At 34.9% G+C, this 27,114-nt stretch overlaps 2 protein-coding genes across 3 annotated transcripts; one reads left to right on the forward strand and one right to left on the reverse strand.

The window, feature by feature from the left end:
- Positions 1–45: 45 nt before the first annotated feature.
- On the forward strand, positions 46–22,820 carry LOC106712499 (DENN domain-containing protein Crag). The gene is made up of 35 exons (XM_045682783.1): positions 46–80; positions 183–333; positions 940–1,104; positions 3,839–4,078; positions 5,344–5,431; positions 6,229–6,388; positions 6,674–6,865; positions 6,957–7,058; positions 7,161–7,333; positions 8,280–8,371; positions 8,447–8,568; positions 8,763–8,865; positions 9,604–9,689; positions 9,784–9,948; positions 10,495–10,714; positions 11,010–11,196; positions 11,396–11,582; positions 12,038–12,204; positions 12,384–12,499; positions 12,802–12,897; positions 13,416–13,523; positions 13,977–14,086; positions 14,491–14,602; positions 14,999–15,110; positions 15,895–16,101; positions 16,478–16,561; positions 17,648–17,725; positions 18,531–18,757; positions 19,351–19,475; positions 19,715–19,897; positions 20,229–20,319; positions 20,433–20,615; positions 21,236–21,407; positions 21,909–22,025; positions 22,583–22,820. Exons 2-35 carry the CDS (start codon positions 207–209, stop codon positions 22,764–22,766), a joined length of 4,881 nt encoding a protein of 1,626 aa, XP_045538739.1. The 5' UTR covers positions 46–80; positions 183–206; the 3' UTR covers positions 22,767–22,820.
- Positions 22,821–25,505: 2,685 nt separating this feature from the next.
- LOC106712510 lies at positions 25,506–27,043 on the reverse strand. 2 transcript variants are annotated; one of them, XM_045682882.1, is made up of 3 exons: positions 26,738–27,043; positions 26,454–26,666; positions 25,506–26,207 (listed from the first exon to the last, which is right to left on the reverse strand). In XM_045682882.1, the coding sequence occupies exons 1-3, from the start codon at positions 26,933–26,935 to the stop codon at positions 25,533–25,535; spliced, it is 1,086 nt and encodes a 361-aa protein (XP_045538838.1). In that variant the 5' UTR covers positions 26,936–27,043; the 3' UTR covers positions 25,506–25,532. The 2 variants fall into 2 exon arrangements, with proteins under 2 accessions (XP_045538838.1, XP_014360593.2); XM_014505107.2 differs by having other exon boundaries at positions 26,448–26,666.
- Between the last annotated feature and the right edge of the window lie 71 nt (positions 27,044–27,114).

The following is a 27,114-nucleotide window of genomic DNA, read 5'->3' on the forward strand; positions in this document are numbered from 1 at the left end:
ACAATTATTTTAAAAAGTAATTCACTTGTTCAGCAGTTCAAGTTAATGTTTTATTATAATGCTTTTCAATAGTAAAACAGGTTAGTTTTTTTTTTTCAATGTCTTAAGACTAATACTTTGATGTTTTTGCCAGTACAGTTTTGTAAATGTTTGTTTTTGTTTATTTTCAATAAAATTTTCAGGTAATTCAAAGATAAAACGCTATAATGGATGAACGGCGAGTAGCGGATTACTTTGTTGTGGCTGGTTTGCCAGAGAAACCTGAATTATTGGACGATTCGGATTCTGGACACCTAAAAGGCTATAACTCTAAAGCGCCCATAACTGATATTGGTATGTATTTAATGTTTGTTAAAATTATTATAATAAACTATAAATGTCATAAATTCAATTTGTGATATATTTTTAAGAATGTATATATAATTTATGTGATATACAAGCATAGGTAAATATTTGAATAAGAGATGATTACAGGATAAAATGATGTAAGAGCTAATACAATTTAATTTTAATACCATACATGACCACATAGTTTGTGGTGTATCATGTTTCACTTCAACACTTGTATATTGAAATAGTGAATGTTATATATTACATATGTATAAACTAGAACTGAATATTATGGATATGGTTTTAATGGTCAACTTTTAACAAATGGTAAATTCAAAAACCATTAAAAACTTGTAGATATGATATGAGCAGGTAAAATAGTATTTTGTAACATATACAGTATGTTCAGATTAAATTAATTATGAGTTCTATTCACAAAGAGACACCTCTCCAGTGTATTAAGGATTTATTTACTCTTTATATTTTGTTTTTTTGATAATAACTAGAGCTTGATCATTTTATATACTTTACTTGATTAAAGGATGTAAGAGATTATTTAAATTTAATGGAAACATAACTGTTGATAAATAAACACAATTTTTTCATTAGGTGTTCTTTTCCCGAGCCTAGGAGAGACAGTGCCAAGTGGATATGAGCTAGTTGAATTTACCCCAACTGGTCTGTCAGCTAACTTGAATCATGGCTCAATGCGATCTCTTGAGTGCTTTCTATGCTTACGGAGGGGACGTGACAAACCCCCCTTAGTGGATATAGGTGAGTAATTAATGTAATCAATATAATTTTAAGTCTTAAAGATTTTTTTTATCTATTTGATGTACTGATAATTTGATGTGCGTTTGAAAGCCTGGTGAGAAGTTAATCAATAAACCTACTATTAATTATATAATTTCACATTCATTGCCATGGTAATTTTTACACATGGATGTCCATGGGCGTCGGATCAAATAGGCGATCCGGTGCTCGTTTGCACCCTTCTCCTGTAAAAAAACACATAAAAGTAATTTGAACTGAGTTGCTGTCACTGAATGTGTTAGCTTATATTTTGTAGTACATATTACTTGTAGTAAAATGTGAAATAATAATAAATTTGGATCACTGTGTTATAACAATATCAATCTTATTGTTATAACACAGTGATTCATTTTTATATAAATTACTCAATGTTAGGGTATTGTAGATAAGAAAGATAACGGTTATCCAGCACCATGCCACACCCATTGAAGGATTCTCATATTTTTTATCTGAAAAAACTGTTTGAATAGCATTCATGTCTTGTATTTTTTATCTTCTCTTAGTTTTTTTCCGCAATTAGGAATGAGGCTTAGTGTTACTGGAATTTATTTTGATAATATTTCATTCCTAATTCCGAGATGATACAACTTTTTTTTAAGTATTAATGTTGTGTACTTAAGGAAAACGGAATAAATTGGCAAATTACATTGAATCGATGTCATGTAAGTTTCGCCCACCCGCATTAATGCACAATCCTACGCTTATGTGACACATCCGTATTTGAGATGGTAAATATTTATTTAAAAGCACAAATATGCTGCCAATCAGATATGTTGATGACACATTTCCCTAGCATATGTCTCAATAAAAAAAAAACATACAATATGCTACTAATGGAGTATATTATGGTTTCGTGATAAAAGTTTTATTTTTGAATCTTACTTTTTACTAATTTTATAAATACGAAAGCTTAGATGGATGGATGTTTGTTAAAAGGTATCTCCGGAACGGCTTAACGGATCTTGATGAAATTTAACAGAGATGTAGAATAAGGTCTGGATGAGCACATAGTTTACTTATTATTTTCTATAATCGTTAATGTATCTAGTGAGATTATAAATGTAACGATATTTATAACCTGATCGTAACACATACAGTTTTAATTGTAATCAGAACTTTTTATTCCGCACATGTCTTAGCATGTTGGACGTTACATTAATTATTCAGATCTTTGAACATTTGTATACGGACTACAGAGGACAACACATGTAACTGTGGGTTTCCACTGTTGAAACACTTGTATAAAAACATATAGTTATTGGTATTGTTCTCTTTGACAAAACAGTGACAACAATTTGTTTCATTACAAGTTTTATGACAATGAAAATCTCATGGTTTTTAAACATTTTGTATATAACATGTGGTATAAAATCTCTCGAGGTATTATCAGAAAATTTAAAAATATATCCATGTCAGATACATGCTCATAAAATTAATCTACACTGACAAGAAATAATCTGGCCGACTTATACAAATTAATTTTATTTTTATATGTAAACTCGATTACATATTTCTTTAATATTTTTGAACCCAGCCAATCATTATTCAATTATTCAATATACCACATGTTATGTACAAAATGTTTAAGAACCATGACATTTCCATTGTCATAACACTTGTAATGAAACATATATTTAATGTGACCTTGTAACTAATTCCATTTATTAATCAGGATTGTATCTTCTTCGACAAGATACAATTTTAATCACTCGTATACTTTAAAGAAGCCTTATAAGTTATTAAATAGAGATTCTAAAAATACATAACCTTATGAAGAAGTGCGCCATTTTCAATGTTGTAATGCACACAACATAAACAATGTTTTTAAATACTCTTAAATAATGAACTTAAATAAATGAATACAGGCTTAAAGTAAACTCTAAAAATTTTTTATAATCCTCATCTTTTTTTTCACCAATATTTAAATAGAAAAGAAACAAAATCGGTTACTTTCACCATTAGTAAGATTTATTATGTCAAAGTAAGATTGGCTAATAAAAATGTTCATTAAAGTTCCGATTAAACTACGTCACTATACACGGTACATTCAGTGTATACATCAAATGTCTATGTATTAACACAGTGAGATTGAATGTAGATTGCTATAAAGGTAAAGGGATACCAAAGAAAGTATGGATGGATTGTTTGAAAGAGGATATGCGTAAGAAAGGGGTAAATTCAGATATGACGGCTGATGGAGATGTATGGAGGAGTAGTACATACTGTGCCGACTCTCCATAGGGATAAGGGCAGGTTGATGATGATGTCTCTGTATGAACACGAATGTCTTTGATTGCAAAAATTATTGCAAGACGATAATCAGTGTCTCGTTAGCTGCTGTGTATAAATCCGTACAAGTATAAACAGTACATAAAGACATTAATGTCGCACGTGTACGTCGGGATTTATATCGCAGAATAATCTTACCTTTACAGTTTAGTTCACGATTTTTTTTAGTTACAAATTTACAATAGGTAATCAAAGATGACCTATGACCTGGTCAAGGTTGCGGTAGTGAACTAGATGTGGGCGGTACAGGGCCGCTATGCCAATCGATAGGAGAGGCCTACGTTCAGAAGTAGACGAACTCAGGCTGATAATGATGTTGATGAATCAAAGACTATGACAATAGTCTTACTCCTATATCTACTTCCAAGGTACTTTTGATACCTGTTGCAGTATAACTCGTTTACAGGTGTAATGTACGATGGCCGGGAACGTCTTATGGCGGACGCTGAGATGGTCATGGTCTCAGTGGGTGGTCGTGTGGCGAACGTCAACAATTCAACCGCGAAGACATTCATCACGTACCGACGAGCGCATCACACCGCGCCTTGTAATGCGCTGGTGGTGGTCGACGTATGTGTAGTGGTAACCAGCCGAGGAGAGATGCCGCCACATGCCTTCTGTATGATTAACAAGAACTTGAACAAAGGTTGGTGCTTAGATCCTTTGTTTTTATAGAATAAGAGGGCAAAAGCAACGTACTTTCTGACGGTAATGTTCATAGTCATCCTATATACTAAGTTAGAACTGTAAATTGTTAAGCAGCAGACTTTTTACATAAGCTTCTCGTGAGGCCTAAGTCGTTTGGAAACATTGTTGGTTATTGTATTTTTTTTTATTGGTTTACTAACATGAAAAAATGATAACATTACATTCGGAAATTTCCACAAATTGTTACTTTAATAAAAATTAACGAGCCTTAATGTTAACGGTTGTAACGTCATCGTGCAATACATACCTTTATGTATGCGGTCACCTTACATACATATACAAAAACTGGTTCATTTCTACTACGAATTGAAATACGATAATAAGATTAAGCAAGGTAATCTGGTTTGTAGGTAAATTTAAAAGCTTAAATGTCAGAGAAATAAAGCCAAACATCACTTACTACCATTGGTTTCTCTCTGTATAAAACATATCGTCATTCCTGTCTTTGACAAAACAGAGATAAAATATTGTTTTAAACAATGATTTTGGTCTCAGAAACCTACGGTTATACCACAAAACACCGTACCAGCATAATAAGAGAAACCGATGTATATAATTAATAAAATTGTAGTGTCCGAATGTAATATTAAATATACATATATATATTTTGCCCACGTGCTGGATTTCATTCATATAATCATATACATTTATATATAATCCTCTTTTTTTTCCGTGTATCCGCAAGACCGCGTAATCTTCGGAACGGCCTGATCAACTTTTACGGGACTTTAACTGGAAGGAAATTAATATTTGCAAGAATATTGTTCACCGCTGACGAAGTCACGGTTGACCGCTAGTCTATACTAATATTATAAAGATAAATTAATAACAAAGGTAGTCAGTATTTAAGAGTCTCTAAAAAGAACTCTTTTGATAATATTAAGAACCTCGTGCTTCTTTTCCACGAAGATAGATAAGATTGAGACAGATCAATATATAGTGCAGTACTGGATTGTTTAAACGCATACTTTGAAAACTGTTACTGTTTTTACAAGTTTTGTGGGTCAAAAATTATGACGAAATGTTACCAGTATTATGAAGTTTGTACTTGACATATCCAATGCCCTAAATTGGAATAACGAGTAGCACTGTTTCCTAACATAGTATGTTTGAACATCGGCCGTGCTAATTGCAGTGCCGTCAAAGAATGTATAGTTTCGTTTATCTACAGATAATGAACACGTAAGTTGTTTTAAATTACAGGTCTAATAGGTAGCGACGTTTTCCTCTGCTACAAGAAGTCAATGAACCGTCCACCACTTATAGCGTACAAACCGGAAGTATTGTTCAGGTTAGTATTTTCTTAATTGGTGTAGATCTGGTTTTTTATTGGTTATGTTTTTCGTAAATAATTATTACGCTTCATGTTATAAATAGGGTTAATAAAGAGGTAAAACACATATTTGAGTCTTCGTAATTTTTATTAACTTTATTCCAGTTTACAGCAGAAAAATTTAGTCCACATTTTTGTATTTAAACCATGAACTTAATTAATGGATGTACGTAAAAATTAGCATTAATTGTTATAACTTTTGCAGAGATAATTAGCGATGACCATCAAATGGCGTCCTAAATACACTCTCCGAAATTTTTAGATAGTCAACCCAACAAGATTTCACTTGTTAAGTAAACTGTAACACACTCATAGATAAATTTAATTTACTTTAAGGAAGATATTACACTCAAATATATACTTCATCATCATAAGCTCACTGTACGTCCTCACCGAGGGACTCGAAGTCTGGTGACTAGGCCATAGTCAAATATAAACATAAATGACTGCAATTATTAAGAAAATGACTACTCACATAATTAATTTCATACACACGCATTACACGAAGTTAATATTTAAACTATAATATGAGGATCGATGTTTGAAATATATTGTTTGACATTACATGAACACTCAAATACACGTTAGATGAAAGAACAACTCTCTCTCTTTCTGTTTCTGTGCCCATCGTTTCCTCATTCCTGGCGGTCGCAACCTCTCCTCTTGACAATCTCTTTTAGGGGGTTTCCCTAATCTGTGCTGTTCTCGGCGATGTGGAAAGAATAACTAATAGACATTCATCGTCCCATATTCAGGTATCCAATGGTAGACAGGCGTAGTCTTGTATTCCCCACATCCGTGCCTTTGTTCTGTCTGCCGATGGGCGCCACGCTGGAGTTGTGGCCCAACAATGCTGCAGCACCCAAACCTGTCTTCTCTACCTTCGTACTAACAGTCGCTGATGCTACCGACAAGGTTCGTATTTTATAATATGGAGGAATATTGTTACTTACATTAATAGAACTCATCGCAAAGATAAACGTAAAATCTTTCTTACAAACTCTGTCACCCTTTCTTAAAAGAAGACTAAATGAGGCAGTAACTTGTTAAGTTTTTAGAAAAAAATCCTTAATTTTTAAACAGTCTAATTAATTGGTGTTTGAAGATAAATCTAAACCATTTAGGAAGAACTCTTCAGACTTTTCCTTCCACTTCCTATTGAAAAATATATTAGAATTGCCTATAATACGTGTTTAACAGGTGTACGGGTCAGCGGTGACGTTTTACGAGCGATACCCTCACGAGCAGCTGTCGCCATGGCAACAGGAGCAGCTGGGATGGCGGGCGGGCGTCTCCCACATCTCGCACTCCACGCACGTCATCAAGTGCATCTGTCTGCTGTCGCGGTGGCCCTTCAGTGATACATTCGAACGTTGGCTACTATATATCTTGGTGAGTTGGCTACTATATCACTTGAAATTCTAACAAAAAATTGAGTAAGCCAAGAAATTATATTTAATATTATGTGGCTAATTGTTTCCAGGATATGTCGTGGAGTGAGGAACCCCTTCATGTACCAGTTGAAAGGTATATAACACATCTACTGGAGGAGGTGCCTTTTCCAGAGCCAAGGATATTGCTACAAGTTGGTTTATAAATCACTCTCATAATGTCGTTGAATTACTTGAAATTGTAGTTTGAGACACATTTAAAAAAGGATATGTTTTTTTATTATATGTTTTTTCAGTTGTCCGCTACGCATGCGCACGAGCGTGTGATAGTTACCCGTCGTGACGAGCAACCGTTGGCTCGCAGTGGTGCGGGCTTCCGTCAGTTGCTGCTCAACCTCGGTCCCGACAACTGTCTGCTGCTGCTGGCGCTCGCCATCACCGAGCAGAAGATACTCATACACTCGTTAAGGTATCCACATTTGCTAAAATACCCACCCATATGTTTGCTGTGATATCCATTTATTTGCTAAGGTATCCATATACCTGTTAATGTTTGTGTACACTCACTATGGCCATAAAAAACATATGGATTTATCACTCAATAACAAATCCGTACACTCGATTCACAAAATCCTTACTTCCTTACTAATATTATAAATGCGAAAGTAACTCTGTCTGTCTGTCTGCCTGTCTCGCTTTCACGCCAAAACTACTGAACCTATTTAAATTAAATTTGGTACACAGATAGTCTAGAGCCTGTGGAAGGACATAGGCTACTTACTTAGGTTATACTTCGAGAGTAAACGATGGTACAATTCGTTCATAATGAAATGCATAGAAATTCTTCTTTACGCTGAGTTTCAATTGGTACAATGAAATATTGGTATTTAAATTCAAATTAGTTCCAACTACAAACAGTTTATTGTTCTTTGATAGCATGATTTTATTTAATAGTAACATTATTTTCAATTTAAGAGTTTGATTACGTAAATATATTAAAAAGAATATCTAGAGCCGAAACTTACTTCTGTTCTCTGTTTTGTTCTTTGTTCTGTTCTGCTCTTTTCTCTGTTTTTTCTATGTTCTATTCTCTGTTCTGTTCTTTATTCTATTCTCTGTTCTGTTATCTTCTTTATTCTGTTCTCAGTTCTGTTCTTTATTCTATTCTTTATTCTGTTCTCTGTTCTGTACTGTTCTTTACTGTGTTCTTTGTTCTGTTGTTTGTTTGAAGATATCTCCGGAACGGCTCAACAAATGATGACATTTTGCACAGATGTAGAAGATAGTATGAAAAAACATTTAAGCTACTATTAAGTTTTTTTGATTCCGCGTCACCACGCGCGGTGTCGCGGGCGACAGCTAGTTCTTGTATATTTTTTTAATTTATTGATATTTTAATTTGATTTATATTACAGGCCGGACACATTAACAGCAGTTTCGGAAGCTGTATCAAGTTTACTATTTCCCTTCAAGTGGCAATGTCCGTACATACCTCTGTGTCCGTTAGGTAATTATTATTCAGAGATAAAAATAAATATTTATATAACAATAAGTGTTATAATATTTTATTTTTTATTTTTAGGTCTAGCGGAGGTGTTACACGCACCTCTTCCATATCTCATAGGTGTTGATTCGAGGTTTTTTGATCTGTACGAACCACCGCCAGATGTCACTTGCGTCGATTTGGATACGAATAATATAACAGTAAGTAATGTAATATTTCTTGTTGTATTCTATAGTTTAAAAAATCATTGATTCCATAGAACCATAGAAATCTGATTTTTATTAATTTGTTTTTTTTTGTTCACTACAAATTATCAAGAACCTCGATTGATTTTAATGTTTATTTTTTTACTTTTCTAAGATATAATTGAATTGAATGTCAGGTTTTGTTCTAGATATGTGAGTCTCAGCGTCATATATCACTAAAACTACTTCCCAAGAGACAGGCGCGTGCGCTGCGACATACACTAGAACAACTATATGTTAACATTCGACCTGGTGAGTTGATTAATCTATAAATGAACACTAAGGGAGACCTTAGTATTAGAAATGTGTAGTCGAATTCAATGGAAATTATTTTAACGAACTTATCTAAACAATTTTATCTTTATAAGGCTATAATCACAGACTTATTCAATACATATATGTCTGTATTATCAACTAGCTGTCGCCCGGGACTCCGTCCGCGCGGAATTAAAAAGAAACTTGATAAGTAGGTGTTCTTCCAGACTATGTTCTATATCTGTGCTAAATTTCATCATGATCCTTCAAACATTCATCCATCCCTCTAAACATTCGCATTTATGATATTAGTAAGATTTAAACACTGAAACCTTCCAAAATAAATCCATACACAAATAAATTACATCAACCAGAGACATGTGTATTTATAATTTCCATTGAACTTGACTAGTCTAACTTGGGATACGTGACTCGAAGAGAGACGGTGCTATCGTAGTTATTTCTATAAAGAAATATCTAACACCTACTTGGACGTAGCGAATGGCATAAAATAAAAAAAATATGTCATGACAGCTACAGTACAAAAGAATCTTGTGACACATTTTGACGGTGACAGGAGGGCGCTAGTGCGCTGTCTTGATTTAATTTGACTTATGTACATTGGGTCAGATATCCTTGTTGGTCTATAAAATGTATTTAATTTCAATAGAAAATTTATTTCATCATAACATAAGGCGACCTTCGTATTATTAAATAAATACTTTATTCTTATAGCATCACCAGTTCAACGATCCGGTAATAAATTTAATGGCGAACCTACTACAAGTTTAGATAGAGATTTTCAAAGGAGAAGAAAAGAAGTGAGTATTACTAAATAAGTCCAATCACACGTGATTTCTCAAATGTATTTTTTTTAATCTGTACTTTTCTATTATTCGGCGTATTTTTTTACAGCAAGCTTTAGAATTGAAGATACAAGAAGCGTTCCTCCGTTTCATGGCGATGACACTCCAAGGTTACCGAGGTTACCTGATACCCATCACAAAGGCCCCTACAGTCGGCACAACAGACCCTCACGCTCTCTTCCATATGGAAGCTTTTATGCGCTCCAGAGATAAGGTAAATAAATAGACCCCACGTGAATAGCGATTTTTTAATGTAAGCCACACTTAGGGCCTTAGTAACTTTAATTCTGCGACCCATAATACTAGCAAGTAGTTAATGTTTTCACAACCAGCATGTTTTGGATGTTTCTCGTTAGATCCGATCGGATTACCGATCAATCGATTGAATCTATAGAATCAAACAAAAATCCCCACTGGGCCAATTGTTCTGTAGGCCGATCGGCCCAACGGGAAACACGTGATGGTTAATTCCTTTCACAGAAACAGTTTGAAAGACTGAATTATTTTTAGACACTGAGATTCATATTTTTCCACTGAGTTATCATATACAGTCGGATATTTAGTTATAGTAGTTTTCGTATTATTATTCGTTGTAATATTTCTGTCTTCTAATGTTTCTGTTTTATTTTAAGAAATTTCTCCCAATTAAAAACTTAAATCAAAACTTTAAGGTTTATAAAACCTTGTGTACCGACCCCACGTGAGTGGGAAAAGGTCAGGGAGATAATGATGATGATGATTTCTGTCTTTTCTATGACAGACGCAGCAACGTTTCTTCGCTCTGATGATGCGCACGCAGATGTTCACTCGCTTCATCGAGGAGCGTTCGTTTGTGTGCGACGCGGACGTGGGCCTGACCTTCTTTGATGAGTGCATAGAGCGCGTGGCGGCGGGCGACGGGCACCCCCTGCTGGGGGTCGACGCGTCCAACCTATCTGAGAGAACCGTCTTCGTGCTACCTCCAGACCCACCGCTACCAGGTTTTTTTTTTACAATTAATAAATCAGTGGATCTAGATTTTACATGATATTTCGTGCTACTAAGATTTTTTTAAAAGAAAATTACGCCAAGATATCAGAAAACAGGAATACAATATAATGGTTATTTTGCACTTTTCTCGTATACGTGTTAACTTAAATTATAACCAGGTTTCCACTGTCCCAATACGTGTATAAAAACATGTTCCACTCACAAACTCGTTGAAAACACTGAGATAACAATTTTTGTACAGATGTTTCGGCACAAAATCCACAATAAGTATGTTATCGTTCTCAGATGAGACATACACATACTCAACGTTTGACCTGGACTTGGAGCTGGTGGAGGTGTGCCGGGGCTGCGCTGGCGGGCGCGGCGGAGCGCTGCAGACGCTCCCTGCAGCAACGCTCGCCTCCGCAGAGTCCCTCGCTGACGCCTCCCCCATGGCGAAGCGCACCAAGCAGGAGATTGCTGCCGCACAAAGGTAAATACAACACTCTTACAATTTTTCTTGTACAGACATCGAGAACCCTCTATTATGGTGAGAAAAAGTGAGAAAGGAGGGTTTAAACAAAAATTGCAATCCAAATTTTATCAAATTTTTAAATCATTGCGTTACGCAAATTTCTTTTTTTGTATTTAACCATTTCTATGATTGTTCATTGTTTATGTTTTATTCACAGATTAGCTAAAAAAGCGAGTCTATCCCCAGAGGCGTGGGCGAAGTGCCTGTTAGGAGCGTGTTACTCGCTGTACTTCCTGGCGCTGCCATGCAGGCTGGCGCTGCAGAGAGGTCGTGAGCACGCCGCACTTCGTAATGCTTTCGAACTACTGGAACGTGCTACTAAACTGCGAGTGCCGTGTGATGAAGTACGTCTTTTCAAATCTGGCAGCTTTTACATGTTCCGAGCACTACCCACACAATACATTCCAGTTATGGACTTATATTTTCCAGTTGTAATCCAGCACAGATCGATTTTTGAATCAATCGCTGGACTGGAATAATGTAAACCGAACATACTACCACAAATTGCTTGACTTCCGTAAAATTCTAATGTCATGACACTTCTGTTGACACTGTTGACATGGACATTGTTGTTTCTAAGAGAGTGAGAGTGAAAGGGTGAACATAAATTAGAGTTCATTCACAAAAACCTTTAATTTTACTTATCACGTATTTTCTTAAAAATACGTGATAAGTAAAATTAAACCTTATTTCAATTGTATAAAGATCAATTTTGTTTGATAAAAGTTTGCTTTACTTTGCTGCTGTCCCGGTTTGTCTGAACGGACTCTAACAGTTAATATAACTTGTTGGTATGTAGGTGTGTTACCGGGTGATGATGCAGCTGTGCGGGGTGCACTCTCTGCCCGTGCTGGCGGTGCAGCTGCTGTTCCTCATGAAGCGCGCCGGCCTGCAGCCAAACGCACTCACCTATGGATACTACAATCGCTGCGTGCTGGAGGCTGCATGGCCCAAAGATATGCCTAGGTAATAATTACGATGTGTTGTTACCATCTAATAAAAGTACAGTTGATGAAATAATTCATTCGTAAATTCATTTAGTATTTTTGTTTGTTGTTGTTCGCAATGAAGCTGGTATACGTGAAATAAGACGTGTTTTTTTTTTTTGCTTTAATTTTTTTAATTATTTTAACAAAATATCTCAGTGGGTCCCAGCTGCTTTGGAACAAGTTGCGAATAGCAGTGGTGGGCGCAGCGTTGTTCCGTAAAGCAGGCGCGTTGCGTGCCAGCCGTGCCGCAGGACAGCTGCAGCACAATCCAGGTAAACTCTCTCCCTCCCCCCCCCCTCCCTCTCTCTCTCTCTCTCTCTCTCTCTCTCTCTCTCTCTCTCTCTCTCTCTCTCTCTCTCTCTGCCTAGATCGTATCCCACAAGGTGGTGGGGTCTGCTTTCCAAATTTGTCTCTTCCACTTAACTCTGTCCTCGACAACTGGAGACTCTCACATATATCTTTTAATCCAAGTAACAACTACCGTGTCTTGTTTTATTTATTTTCTAGCGACTTTTGCCGATTTTTTAGATCGAATAGTTAAACTTTATTTACGATAAATATGTTTTATTCGCAGGCAGTAGCAATACGTTGCCGCGGGTGCGCGCGTCCGGCGAACTCGAGGTCCCTCCCCTGCACGAGCACGCTAGAAGTCGATCTAGTATTGACTCAGGTAAGTCAGCATCAAGGTTATGACCTTATTAATGGTAGCTGAAGTGATTGCTGACTGAAAATGAATCAGGAAAGAAAAAAAAACGTGAGCCGTCATGGGACGCCTGGCAGATGTGAAACATCGTGTGTATACAAGTAATATACATAAAATATTAAACAAATAAATAAATAAATAAATGACAAATGAACGAATGAATGAATGAAGGAAGGAAGGAATGAATGAAGGAATGAATGAATGAAGGAAGGAATGAATGAAGGAATTAATGAATGAAGGAAGGAAGGAAGGAATGAATGAATGAATGAATGAATGAATGAATAATAATAAACAATATTAAATATTATTAAAATAATATATATATATATATATATATATATATATATATATATATATATATATATATATATATGTATACCTCAGTATAGCTTGGCCACGGCAATCGTCACCACGCCAACAATTCGGTTTACAAGTGATCCTATAGATGTTTCACATCAAAAACTAATAAAGTATAATGTTTCCAGCGAGCGGAGCGCTGGAGGCGCTATGGCGGCGCGCTAACATTGTGCGTGCTGCGCCGCGACGACCGCGTGCACATGGACTTTCTGCTGCGGCTGGAATACTTATATCAGGTTAAATACATCATTTACTTTCTGGGACAGTTATATTCTTTAAAGTTAACACTTTTGACTCCTTCATATACTTGTCGTGGATATTAGTCTTTTATATATGTGTTGATAAAGTAATGAGATTGAATGTGGATGGATGTAAAGGTAGAGGAAGACCAAAGAAAGTATGGATGGATTGGGTGAAACCGAATATGCTTAAAAAGGGGATAAATTCAGATATGACAGCTGATAGAGATGTATGGAGGAGTAGTACATACTGTGACGACCCTCCATAAGGATAATGGCAGGTTGATGATGATAATGATGGCGGTCTAAGGTCATCTGCGCGCTCTTTTGATACATCCCCCTGCAACACCTTCAAAGTATTCTATACAGGAACTCTGTGTTCCGTGCCGACAAGATATATGACAATTTTCTTAAGAACGTAATATTTCAAAGTCATTTTAAATTGTCTAGGTTTGCCGTCTAATCAAGATTTAAGTGAAGTGACCAGACCAAGAAGTAACTCACTGGGCAGTGAGGAAACGAACCCAATGACGCCGCTGTCTATTAAAGACAAACGACAGGTAGGTTTATTTTATTAACTTATGTTTGAGATCATTAAAATTTATAGTAACTGTTAAATTAAGTAGTTTTAAAGGAAAAGAACTGTAGAAAGAATGTTTAACATGTAAGTTCGAAATTATGGTGTTTACCTTTTTTAGGTTCATAGCAAAAAAATTACACAGCTTACTTTAGGTAGCTTATATTAATAATGATTTATATTGTACTAGTTTTCGCACGAGACATGCGCGGAATAAAAAAAATTAGAAGCCTATATGTTCTTCCAGACTGTGTTCTACATTTATACCATATTTTATAGAGATCGGTTGAGCCGTTCTGGAGGTACCTACTAACAAACATCCATCCATCTATTTAAACTTTGGCATTTATAATATTAGTAAGATAAATTTTGACTTTTTTTTTGCAGACGATAAACGTGAGTCCCGACAGTCCTACAGACTTGCGCATACTGACTCGCTCTGAGAGTTTCGCCGGTGACGCGCAAATCTTACAGAACCTGCAGAGGTTATCTTTCTCTAGTGGTAAGTAGTTGGCTTCCACTGTAGTAAACATTCACATAAATATGTATTGTAACTAGCTTTTTCCCGCGACTCCATCCTCGCTGAATTAAAAAAAAATCTTAATAAGTAGCCTGTATTCTTCCAAATTATATTCTATAGCTATGACAAATTTCATTGAGATCCATTTAGCTGTTCTGATGATACCTTCTAACACACATCCATCTTAATTTACGCATTAAGTAAGATGTCTTATATTTAACAGCCTTATATTCTTGTTTGTTTTTTTTTTAATTTTAAGGTATATTTATTAAAGTATCTTAAATTATTGAAATACCTAATACTAACAACATTTGATGTCTTGATTGTTAGTATTTGTTTGAATATTGAAAACTTATAAATTTAACATTTCCACAGGTACGTCAAATCCTAAGTCACGATGTTCGAGAACGTTAAGTTTCCCTGAGGAAACTGACAAGGAGTTAAATGCAATATCCAATAAAGAAGAAACCAAGACATCTCCACTCAAGTACGTACATTGTTTTAATTATGAATTTTTATCATCGCTGGTTTATTTTAGTTGGTTTATTGTAAAATTGTGGATAAACTAATTTAAAAATAGATTTCAACAAACTATCACTTAATGTTTATTAGCTTAGAGTGTTCATTGTTAAGTCTGTGCACAAACTGTTACTCATAAGTCAGTGATAATGATCAGTCTCTAAGATCAGTATGGATCTCGATAAAATTTGATACAAATGTAGAACATAGTCTATATCAGTGTTTCCCAACCTTTTTGGATCCATGACCCATTTTTCAGGATGAACATGACTATTGCCCCCTTATAAACTTTGTTTAGGAAAAATTTCTCTCGAGGCCTAAATTTACAATGTTAGAGAAATAATTAAATACTACTTTTGGCTGACTAGATCAATTTCATATAAAATTTTTAAACACGAAAACACATAAATAGTTTAAATGCCACGGATTTTTGTCTCTAAAACGTTTTTATGTACTTTTTAACACTGGCTATCATTGTAAGGATGTAGCCTTAAGTTTTTAAATCTCCGAATTTCCCCCCTCTAAATCCAAATGTCCCCCAGGGGCGCACGCCCCACCTTGGGAAACACTGGACTAGAAGAATACAGGTTACAAATTAAGTTTTACGCAAACGCGGACGTAGTCACGAGTGATAGCTAGTAAAAACTAAATCTTTATCGAAGCTCGGCTTGCATATTTCCTTCTAGTAAATAATTCCTTCACTGGAACACGAACTGTAAGGTAGATAGTATGACATTGTATATATATTCCAGAGTGTCGCCTCGTACACCAGTGCTGGCTGATGATCCACTGGGTGCGTTGGGTGTGGATGCGGAGGATGAGGTGGTGGTGGCGCCGACAGCCGCACCCTCGCCACCTCCCAGCCCGCCGCAGCGACGTCACGAGCTCAGCGCCAGCCCCAAGCTGTTCCGTCGTCGAGCCGGCTCATATGCTGATGAGGATAAAGATGACCAGACTGGGTACATATAACATTTATACTTTTATTACCCCACTATCTGAAAATAAATCTGCTCCATTTGTGATCTTCTGACTCTAGCCTAAAAAAAATCCTTGTGCAACTTAAGCTTAAAGGATACAATCAGTCGGATATAAAAATTTGTATTATCAGGCCAATTGTTGTAATAAATTTTTTTTGCCTCCCAAGGATATTTTAATATTATTATTATTATTATTTTAATACAAGTAACGCGATTCGCGTTAAGTTGAGAGCCGCTAAAATATTATGCTCGACTAGATAACGTTTATATTGAAAACTCTATAAAAGCATATATAACTGTGCTCAGTTCTCTCGTATTTTTAACACCCTGTAGAATTAACCTTGATAATTTCCTATAGGAATCTGCACAGGAGCGAGACAGCGCCTGGAACAATGTCCTCTGGACTTGTCAGTCTCGGGAACACGCTTAAGATCAGCTTCGGGTGAGTTTGACACATACACAACAAAATACATACTAGCAGTTAACCACAACCTCGTCTGCGCAGAAGAAAAAAAAATATAGCCCATAGGCTACATGTCACGTGGGGATAGTGTAGCTTCCCAACAGTGTAAAAAAAATTCAAATATGTTTACTAATTTCGGTACCTATTCAAACCAAACAAACAAACAAATCTTTCTTCTTTATAATATTAATATAGAAAAAATTTATAAGTATTATTTTTAAAAGACCGAACAATATGCTTTGAAGATTTTCATTAATATTTGTGAATACAAAATGTACTTATATCGAGTAAGTATTTTCATATAATTAAATTTGTGTATGTGTTTTGCTTTGCTCTAAATGTGTCGTAATATTATTATTTTTTTTGTTAATAATACAATTTATGTTTTTTGTTGCGTTTACGTTATTATTTTCATGTTTTAAAATGATTACATTCTAAAGAATCAGATGATCTTATATTTATTTAAAATTGTCCATACATTTGCACTTTAATACTTATTTATCCGAACAATAAAAGGACTATCAATTTAAGATTATCTGATTTCAAATTAAATTATTAATAACAATATTAAAGCATGTTTAGTTTTAGTAGCTAAATAGCTAAATAAAAAAAACAAATGGAACTATTAACTTGCATAAGAATAAGGGTCATTATCATTTCAATCCCTTCTTAATTATAAGATCTTACCCACTATCAATCCATCTCTTAAAACCAATTTTCACTAGCCCTAACGTATTTCCACTGTCGCGACCGCTTTTTAAACAAAATTATATTCGTTTGGTAAAATTTGGTTATATTTCAGTACTAATTGTCGCCCGTGACTCCGTCCGCGCGGAATTAAAAAAAACTGAGTTAGTGGCCTATGTGTTCTTCCAGACTATATTCTATATCCATTGCAAATTTCATGAAGATCCGTTGAGCTGTTCTGGAACTTATATCCATCCATCCATACATTTAAACATTCGCATTTATTATATTAGTAAAATTTATAGTAACAAAATTAGATCCATTTGTTTGTGAACAGCACAACACGTCAATGCATTGCTAGAATATTTGTTTCTTTAGACGTTATTCGCCCGGCAGACTGTCCTTCCGCAAGGAAAATATGAAAATTGGCAAGGCAATGATCGAGAATTATTTCAGGTAAGACCAGTTTCATCACCTTGTTTGCGAGGTGAAGGTTAAATTGGTGATGGTCTAAACTATGACATGCATCATATAAACTTATGTAACATGCAACTTAATTAAATTTCAACTCGAATAAAATAAGTTGGAAAATTCTTTTTCCTGGACCTTCCTGATTGGCTGATTCTTTCTCTGTTTTATCTGTGACTGGGTGGCGGTTATCTAGTACTAATTGACTTATTCTGTAAATTCTTGTTTCTTTGGCGAGTGACTTTATGTCAGGTGTTATGTTGGTATGAGTTTCACAATTTATAAAATTAAGCTTGCTTTATTTTGCACTTTTGCTTATCGCCTGCTTCCTTGGTATTGTTTGAACTCAGTTTGTGCACTCATTATCATCCAACGTATTAAATAAAGTATAATCCTAAAGTTGTGCAAATTCAAATGCTTCCATTTTAACACATATGGATATAATCTAAAAATAATTCTTGCTACTATGAACATTTATTTACCATCATCACATTTGTAATTTAAGGGACAAGAAGCTTTTATGAAGACTTTATTTATTCAACCGTAAACTTTGGGCCTAGCACGAATGTTTATAACTAGTGTTATCGTATAGTCATCAATAAAAATTGTATTAAAATTTGTGCAGCGTCCCCTATCGGGCGTAAATCACACTAAAAACATACTCATTTTGATGTAAATGACGATAACGAAACGAAGGTTTCTGTTTGTGATCTCATGAATAATTTTACTGTCAACTATTTCATTCATAAAAATAAATATAAAACAACCATAATTTGTGTGTATCATATTCCAGTCCGACGAGTATAGCGGGTAAGAAGTCAAACGAGTTATTGCAGAGCGGTCTTAGCAGTCTGAAGTCAGCTGCGACCAGTATGGCCAAGAAGTTTGATGAAATGAAGGAAGTGATATCCGCAAACTCGACTCCCGTGAAAGGCGCCTTCGGTAACGCGACCAGCGCTCTCACCAGCTTCATCACTGAAGAGGACTCCAATGATGGATCTTCAGAATACAATCCCGATGGTAAGTTTCTGGCATTTATATTTGAAACCACGACCATTAGATCAGTAGTCCGTTACCCTTAACTGTTAGGCTATTATATCTGCAGTTGTTTTTACCCGACTGACAAAGAGGTTAACATTTTTCGTTCGTATGTAAGTTTTTATGTATGTAAATTCTATTGTGACAACTTAGAGCCTAAACGACTGAACCGCTTTTGTTAAATGAGGTGTCATTCGATTTGTCTTCTTCCCTAGAGTGGAATAAGGTATATAACGTCTGTACAAAGCACATATAGTGGATGTGATACACGAAATTCTAAAAAATAGTCAACAGAACGAGTTAAAATCTCACTTGCTAATTTTTTTTTTCAATTTTTTCGAGTATATTAAAAAATAACAAAGTATTACATATACGACAGCATTACAGTTTATTTAGTTTTAATTCAAAAATACTACTTTGTTTTAAAACATGGACAATAGGTGGCGCCATTTGATTTATTAGAATCTCAGTCAGTAGAGTTTTATAGTTTTTTTTTTTATTAAGGCTAGGCTATTATTTATTAAAGTAACATTGTTATATTTGTATTGCAACATGTATGACCGTATTGTTGACAGAGGGTTCTATTGGCGGCGGGTTCAGGCGCTCGTCGAGCGACGCCGAGCTGGCCTGCAGCATGGAGCGCGGCTCTCTCGCCACGCTGCTATCACATCTCCCTGACAATCTATACCCACAACACGCTGTAAGTTTGCAGTTTGTTGTGTATTACAAGCCGTATACTGTGACACATTGGATAAAAACAATAATATCCCAATTTAGTAAATACTGAATTATTTAATTCGTAGCATTTATTTGAAAAAGCTAGTTCTATTTACACGCCTTATTTCTTAGATTATAGTATTGAAAACAATGTATTTATTTGGCTATCAGCGTTTCAATTTCTTTGTTTGATTAGTACACGTTCCTTATAAACTTTCTTAGGAGAGTTCTAGTCCTGAGAAGGCGTCGGTGCGCGTGCAGCTGACGTCGTGCTCGCAGTGCCACCAGTGCCTGGGCGCGCTGTACGACGAGGACATCATGGCGGGCTGGGCGGCTGACGACTCCAACCTCAACACGCGCTGCACCGCCTGCGGCAGGCATACAGTGCCGCTCCTCACTGCACAGGTACGGACAACGCGCGCACACCTTCATAGGAACGGACGCACGTATACGTACACACGTAGACACGGACGCACGTATACGTACACGCACTTGCGTATACGCATGCATACATATCACGTTGTGCGTATTTAAAAAAAAAACAAAGCTATCTTTTATGCTTGGTTTAAAACTTGGATTAAAGTGATATTACGCTTTGTTTGGAAGTTTTTAAAGCTTTATGTTAATCCCGATACTAGATATCTGAAGACTTCATCGTATTTTTATATCTGAAGTGTGGCAATGTGCTTTTAATTACTTTTAAATCGATGTTATACCTGAAAACTTTAATTTTCAGATTTATCGAGAAGGACAAAGTCAACCTGAAACAATTAGTGTGCCGTATTTGAATCCATTAGTTTTGAGGAAGGAATTTGAATCTATATTGGGTGAGTACAAATATTCTTACTTTTGTAAATATTTTACGAAACCGTGTTTAAAGAAAGAAAAAAATGTACGGGTTTTTTGTTATAAATCTTTAACTGAGTTTTTTCCTCAATAGGTAGAGAAGGTGACTTATGTTTGGCGGAGCCTGAGTTCGTGGAGTCTCATCCTATTGTGTACTGGAACCTGGTGTGGTTCCTGGAGCGCGCTAACATCGAGAATCATCTGCCGGACTTACTCTGTCCCAACTTCTCCTCTAAGTACCAGAGCTGTGATACATTACATGATACTGATAACTCCGGTAAGAATTACCTAATAAACATTGAGTTTATATTACTTGTCTTTTACAAAGGTTTACTTAACTATATGCCTTTTAAATTTTCTAAAAATACTATTAATATAAAACAAAATATATTTGTAAATAAAAAAAATGAAATAGACTTTAAGGGCTTTACCATAAAAAACATAAATAGTGTTTCAAATACATTTTAGCTTAAATACACGTCAACACTTTATACCTTGACTCAACCACGGCACGGATTTTTGACAAATCCTGACTATTGACACATTGTTATGCGCGTAATAGATAATGAATTATTTATATAGAAAGCAGTGTAGCATATTTTTGGTGAAACATAAACATATGTAAAGAGGTTGACATCCCTAACATTAATCAAGGGCGGTCAAAGAGTTAAAACCTGTATTTAATTAAACAGTGGCTAACTATATTTTTCTATAACTATAACTAACTATAACGAAAATCATTGGTATATTAGATACGCGCTTTTTTATGAGTTTATAGACATTTTTTTTATGTTTAGTGTCACTGTCATTGCTTCGTATTAAAGTCTACTGGCACTGAAGGTGTTACCTACGAAGTATAAGATTCGAAGTTCTGATGAGTTTCCACTGTGTGTGCAGGTTGTGTGGTGCAGTGCTGCTGGGAGATGTCTCGGGGCTCAGGTGGTGGTGAAGGTGCGGAGGCGGGTGCTCCTCTGCACACTGTGTGGCGAGCTCGCCGAGCGCAGCCTCCTCGCTCCCAGCAGCTGCGCGCGCTGCTACTCACAGAACACGACTCACGCGCAGCTCAAACGTAAGTACTAGTCGTGCAAGTAAAAATACGGTAAATTTCGTATTGATGCATATTGTAATCACTTACATTCTCTTTGTAATACAGAGACAATTTATGTTAATATAATCAAAGCAGTGTAAACTTACAGTATGCATGAATTCATGGATTATTTGGAAGATAAAGACATCAAAAGAAATGTAAAATCAGTGTAACAGGTATTTAAAAAATAATATCTATTTTAAATTTACATCTCCGAGTTCAAAATATTTACGTATATTGATGTGAAACATCTATAGGCTCACTTGTAAACCGAATTGTTGGCGTGGCGACGGGTCGCCACGCTATACTGAGGTATACAATATTTAATATTATTATTATTTATTTAATTATAATATTTAATATTTTATGCATATTACTTGTACACACACGATGTTTCACATCCCATGACGGCTCACAAGTTTTTTTAGTTTTCTTTTGTCATATAGTGAATATAAATAATATTTGTTTTTCGTGTTTGTCCAGTGTGATAGTGGCGGTGCTGGACGGGCTGCTGAGCAACGATCTATCGGACGCGCTGCGCAAGCTGGCCGCCTGGCGAGAGACGTCCAGCCCCAACAAGCGATATCCATCCTTTTACAGGTACACTGCTTCCTACAATATCTTGTAATCAATTTGTGTGTTATTACTTGATTTCGTGGCTTTTTTATATAACATACGGATGATACTCTCATTTTATTAATATGTATAAATTTTAATAGTGATAGATCTCGCAACAACAATAGTGCACTCAACGTGCACGAATTGTCCGGCTCGTCCGATGAAATACCACGGCCACACAGGAGACAGGGGTCAAGTGGAAGCAATTCCGCGTTTCGTCTGATGAGTGTGGTACCATAGGCCTAATTTTAGTCCTTTTTCCCTTCCCACCATTTTCTTATTAGGAAAGGATGGGAAGAAGAAGTGGATTTGGCGGAAGAGGGGAAGCATAGGAAGGAGCAATATCCTCTTTCTGTGCGTCCTCTTCTCCGTTGATTAAATAGGTTGGTAGGCAATGCATCTGCATTTGCGGATGTCTATGGGCAACAGTCGCCTCGCTATTTCGGCGAATCCAGGTGGCCGTTTGCTTGTTGGCCACTTTATGGTATACAAAAAATAATATAGATTAAGATAAAAAAGATATGTATATAAACCTCCAGAGACATAGTATTCCTGTCGATGTGTGCGCTGGGCGAGCAGAACATCGACCTGGTGGCTCTACAGCGCGAGTACACGCGAGCGCTGGAGCAGCTGGGCGGTGAGGCGCGCCCCACTGACCTGCCGCCCTCCCCCACTGCACTCTGCTGCCGGCATTACTTCAAGCGGCTAGCACTCGCGCGATAGTCTACTGGACGGAGACCTCCCGTACCTCATATCCTCATAACTATCACCACAAATATCTACTCATCACTATTAAGTGGTCACAAATGTTTCTTGCTTGTTGACTAATGTCTTTCCCCTGTCGCTCTCACCTGTAACTGATTAATCTCAGCCAACGGACGGCCTACAACATGTCATTCCTCCATCAACTTTGTCTTTCTCCTGTCATTATCCATAGGACTCCAGCAACCTACATCTGATTCTGAGAACCTTACCTATCGAGTAATATGTCCCATTAAAAGAAATAAAAAAATCACTGTTTTGCATGTGTCGTAATCTTGTTACAACGGTTTTACATTTTAACTTTATTACTAATAGTCTTGTCGTATCTTTGTATGTTTGTCGTCGTATGGAGGTTCGCATTTTATAATAAATTCGCGTCCATAAATATTTCCGAGCCGATATCATTTTAATAGGCCATTAAAACTTGTAAAATAATTACGTTAATTTAACATTTACCAAGATTTAATGCTGACAGACATGACACGACATTTAAATGTAAAATTTTAAAACTTTTTACTTCTTAAACAATTTAAATCTTAAATGTTATTAAAATAGGATTTTTTATATATGATACTATAACATAATCATCTCGTAACATGTAATCTGCTTATTTAAATAGTTCTCTTTAAAATAATATAGTACTAAAAGTAATAAAAAGGAAACATGTGACTGAAGAAAGAAAACAGATTACTTCCTTGTTCGTATCGAAGATGTTAAAAAGCAAGTTTTCACAAATATAATGAAATAAAAATAGAAAAGAGGTAATTTACTCATGCTTTTTCATAATGCCTATCTTATATGCCCGGCGTGAGTGCTTTCTTAGTAAAAAGGATCATAATTATTGGCCTAAATTTATTATTATAAATTCAAGTAAAATTGCCCCAATTTGTAGTTATAATTATAAATAATCTATATACATAATTTTTTTTAACGGGTTCTAAAATTTAAAATTTGCGAAATAATTTTCACATTTATAACGCGGTATTATATGTGTTTAATTTTATAGTTTATTTACTGTAATTAAAGGAAACACAACATACACCTGTGGAGTAAAGATTTGTATACATATTTAGCTGACCTATATATATAGACCCAGCTCTGGGTTCAATTTCAAACAAAAATAATTAAAAATAAATAATTTTCAAAGCATGCATGATATAACAAAAGCACTTGCCGCTAACCTCAATTATTTGAAAGACTTGAAAATTAATTCTATCATATTTATTTTTATTTATTATTATAATATGATTGATATTTAATCGTCGTTTATGTAGCTTTATTGAAGTTTTTTTAAGTTTAAAAATTAAATATTCTTTTAAAAAATACAATCTTATGTAGCTTCTGTTACATTTCTCATATTATTTTCAATAAAATAATTTAACTTAAGCTAACTATTGAAAACTATTGCTGTTGAAGTGAATTTGCATATATAGACTGACAAAGTTATCTGACCCGGAGGGCATGTCAAATGTTATATGATAGTTCACTAGCGCCCCTTGTTAATGTTAAAAAATTGTCACAAAATGCTGTACTGTAGCTGTCTTGTAATATTTTTTTCTTGGTTTTACATTTTTTTTTTGAGAGCTATTCGCGATAGCAACGCGTCTGATAGGGCCAGATACCCTTGTTTGACTATAACTGTGGGTTTCAAGTTGTGCTTACCGTCATATATATTTTCACATAATTATATTTGAAACTACAGATATAACAATGTGTCACATTAGTCGAAACCCACAGCTAAAATGGTGTTTACCGTTGGGCCGATCGGCCTAACGCTTTTTGGCCGAACAATTGGAATTGATCGGTATACCGATCGGCCCAATAGAAAACACCTATTAAAATTATTAATTTTCAATGCATGTTTGCTAATTTTTGAATAGTGGGTGCTAAATTGAAGTATTTTAAAATTGTATTAGTTGGAAACGAAATGTACATAATTATGAATGTTGTTTAGAATTGGCAGAAATTGCCGTTTAGGTATAAAGTATTAAAGTGTGTTAATTATTGATTTTATTATTAAAATGCATTAAAAATAAGATTTCATGTTGTATTGTGTAAAAATCAATTGATTTTTTTTAAATATAAAGTTAAATTTGAAATGAATTCGGCAACTTTTAATATATCAAGGTCAAATGTACTGCCAAATGTTAAAAGTATTATTTATAAAATCATTGAATGTTTAGTTTAACAAGAAATCTGACTGTTATTATTTATAAAGGGAATTAAGTAATTTCATTAAGCTGCGGCGTTGGAATTAACGCGCCCCCAGACGTACTTTTATGGCCTAATATTCAGACGATTTGAGTTAAAGATAACAAATAGAAAGGAATTGTTAGCTTGTGAGGTACAAAATGCTTTATTATCTTATACTCAAAAGACCTAACAATCAATTAATGCAAATATTTCAACATATATGTTGTAAGATAAAAATATTTAACAATACATTTTAGTTAGTAAATTGTGATCATTGCAGCCATATCTTTTGTTTCATATAAAATACAAATATTTAGAGGTCTCATACTGTATTTTTATATAATGAATAACATATTTATGTAAAAAATATGATAATAAAAGACATGCAATAACTTTGGTGTGCACACATTTTAGCAATATATTACTTGAATATATTTAAGTTATTTTACTGTAATGGACTATTATATTAAAATGCATATAATTTTTGTATAAAAGAAATAAGGCTTGAATGTTGATGTTTCATTTATTCTACAGTTATTCTGATAAACCTAAAACTCTATATAAAAATCTTCCATCATGATCGTAATAGCAATCCTTTATTTTGTAAGTGGCACCTTTTTTATAAGCTTTTTTAGGAATTCTTATCCTTTCTGGATAATCTATTGCAGTTATTGATTTATCAGATTCTTTATATTCTTTTAAATCAGTTTCTTGTTTATAACTTATCAAATCAATTTCCTTATTATTTAAAAGTTTTGATTTCTCTGTATGTACAGTGTCTATAATTATTCTATCTGGAGTATCCACTTCACTTCCACTTTCTAGTCTCTCCTTTATTCTTGCAGTTAAATCCTCTAATGTCATTCTTTGTGGATCTTTTATTACTTTTTTGTTGCTCCTTTCATTGTTATTGTTGTGCTGTGTTTTTTCAGACATTTCTGTTTCTTTTTCAGTATTATCTTTTTGTGCACACCTTTGTATAATTTGTTCAAATTCACCTAATTTTTCTGTTTGTGTTAAGTCTACTTTAATTGATTTTTGATTGAGAGGAGGTATTTGCCGTTCAGAAAATTTCAAGAAGTGTTTACGTAAATCCTCCGGTATATTTAAATTCCCCTCTTTAAGTTCTCTCCAATTTCTCATAGCAGATGCATCATGGCGTGCTATTCGTTGTTCAGTGGCTGGTTTCCAAGGATATTTTAACAATTTCTGAAACAAGTTAATTACAATATGATAAGAACCAAGTAAGTCTCCTTGCAAAGCAGTTGTATTGCTAAATCTCAAGATTCTAATGCATCTAATAAATACAATTGATCCATCTTCATATTTGCATAATCTATTCTATTTAACTATCTATCTAAAGAAAATATTTCAATTAAAAAGATGAAGTATATGTGTTCTTAGGCTTTTACAACAATGTATGTACAATTTAAAATATTAAAATAATACCTTTACAACTGGTACTGTGACAGGGAAACTTTCTGCTATTCTTTGTGGTGTCCATTCATCAGGTTGTGTCGTGGCTAGGTGACGAATTTGTTCTTTTTCACTCCAAGTTAATAGATTTGGCATATTCTCTTTGAAATACTTCTCTTTTACAATTTTGTGCTGTAGGTCATATTTTCCTATCAAAGTTTCATTTAAATGTTCATTGTAGGCTTCACCAACCTGGATGAACAAAAATAGAGTTTTATGTTCGTTGTAAATCATTACATAGATAAGGTAACTGACCAACTCACATTATAGAAACTGCTGTTTGATTTTTCAAGAAATTCTTCGGCATCTTCATCTTCGATCTTAATTCCCTGCTCTTGAAATGCTTTTACTCTTTTATTCAATCCCGGGTTTGCAGTAAGCTCTGGACGCCGCCTATTTCTTAAGTTTCTTACAATTATGTTGGACGAATTTAAAAAATACTTTAATTTTAAACCAAACATTTTACTAAATTAGGATCAACCCAAAACTATACTAAGATAAACAAAACAAGCATAACCTTTTAGTTTGTGTGAATACCGGATTTCTTAAAATAAAGAATCAAGAAATTGTAAAACGTCAAGGCGATCAACACATGACATTGACAATTGACATGAATAAGACGGGTCGAGTCCAAAACAGT

This window comes from Papilio machaon, chromosome 20 (genome assembly GCF_912999745.1).
Source record: "Papilio machaon chromosome 20, ilPapMach1.1, whole genome shotgun sequence".
Taxonomy (NCBI): domain Eukaryota; kingdom Metazoa; phylum Arthropoda; class Insecta; order Lepidoptera; family Papilionidae; genus Papilio; species Papilio machaon.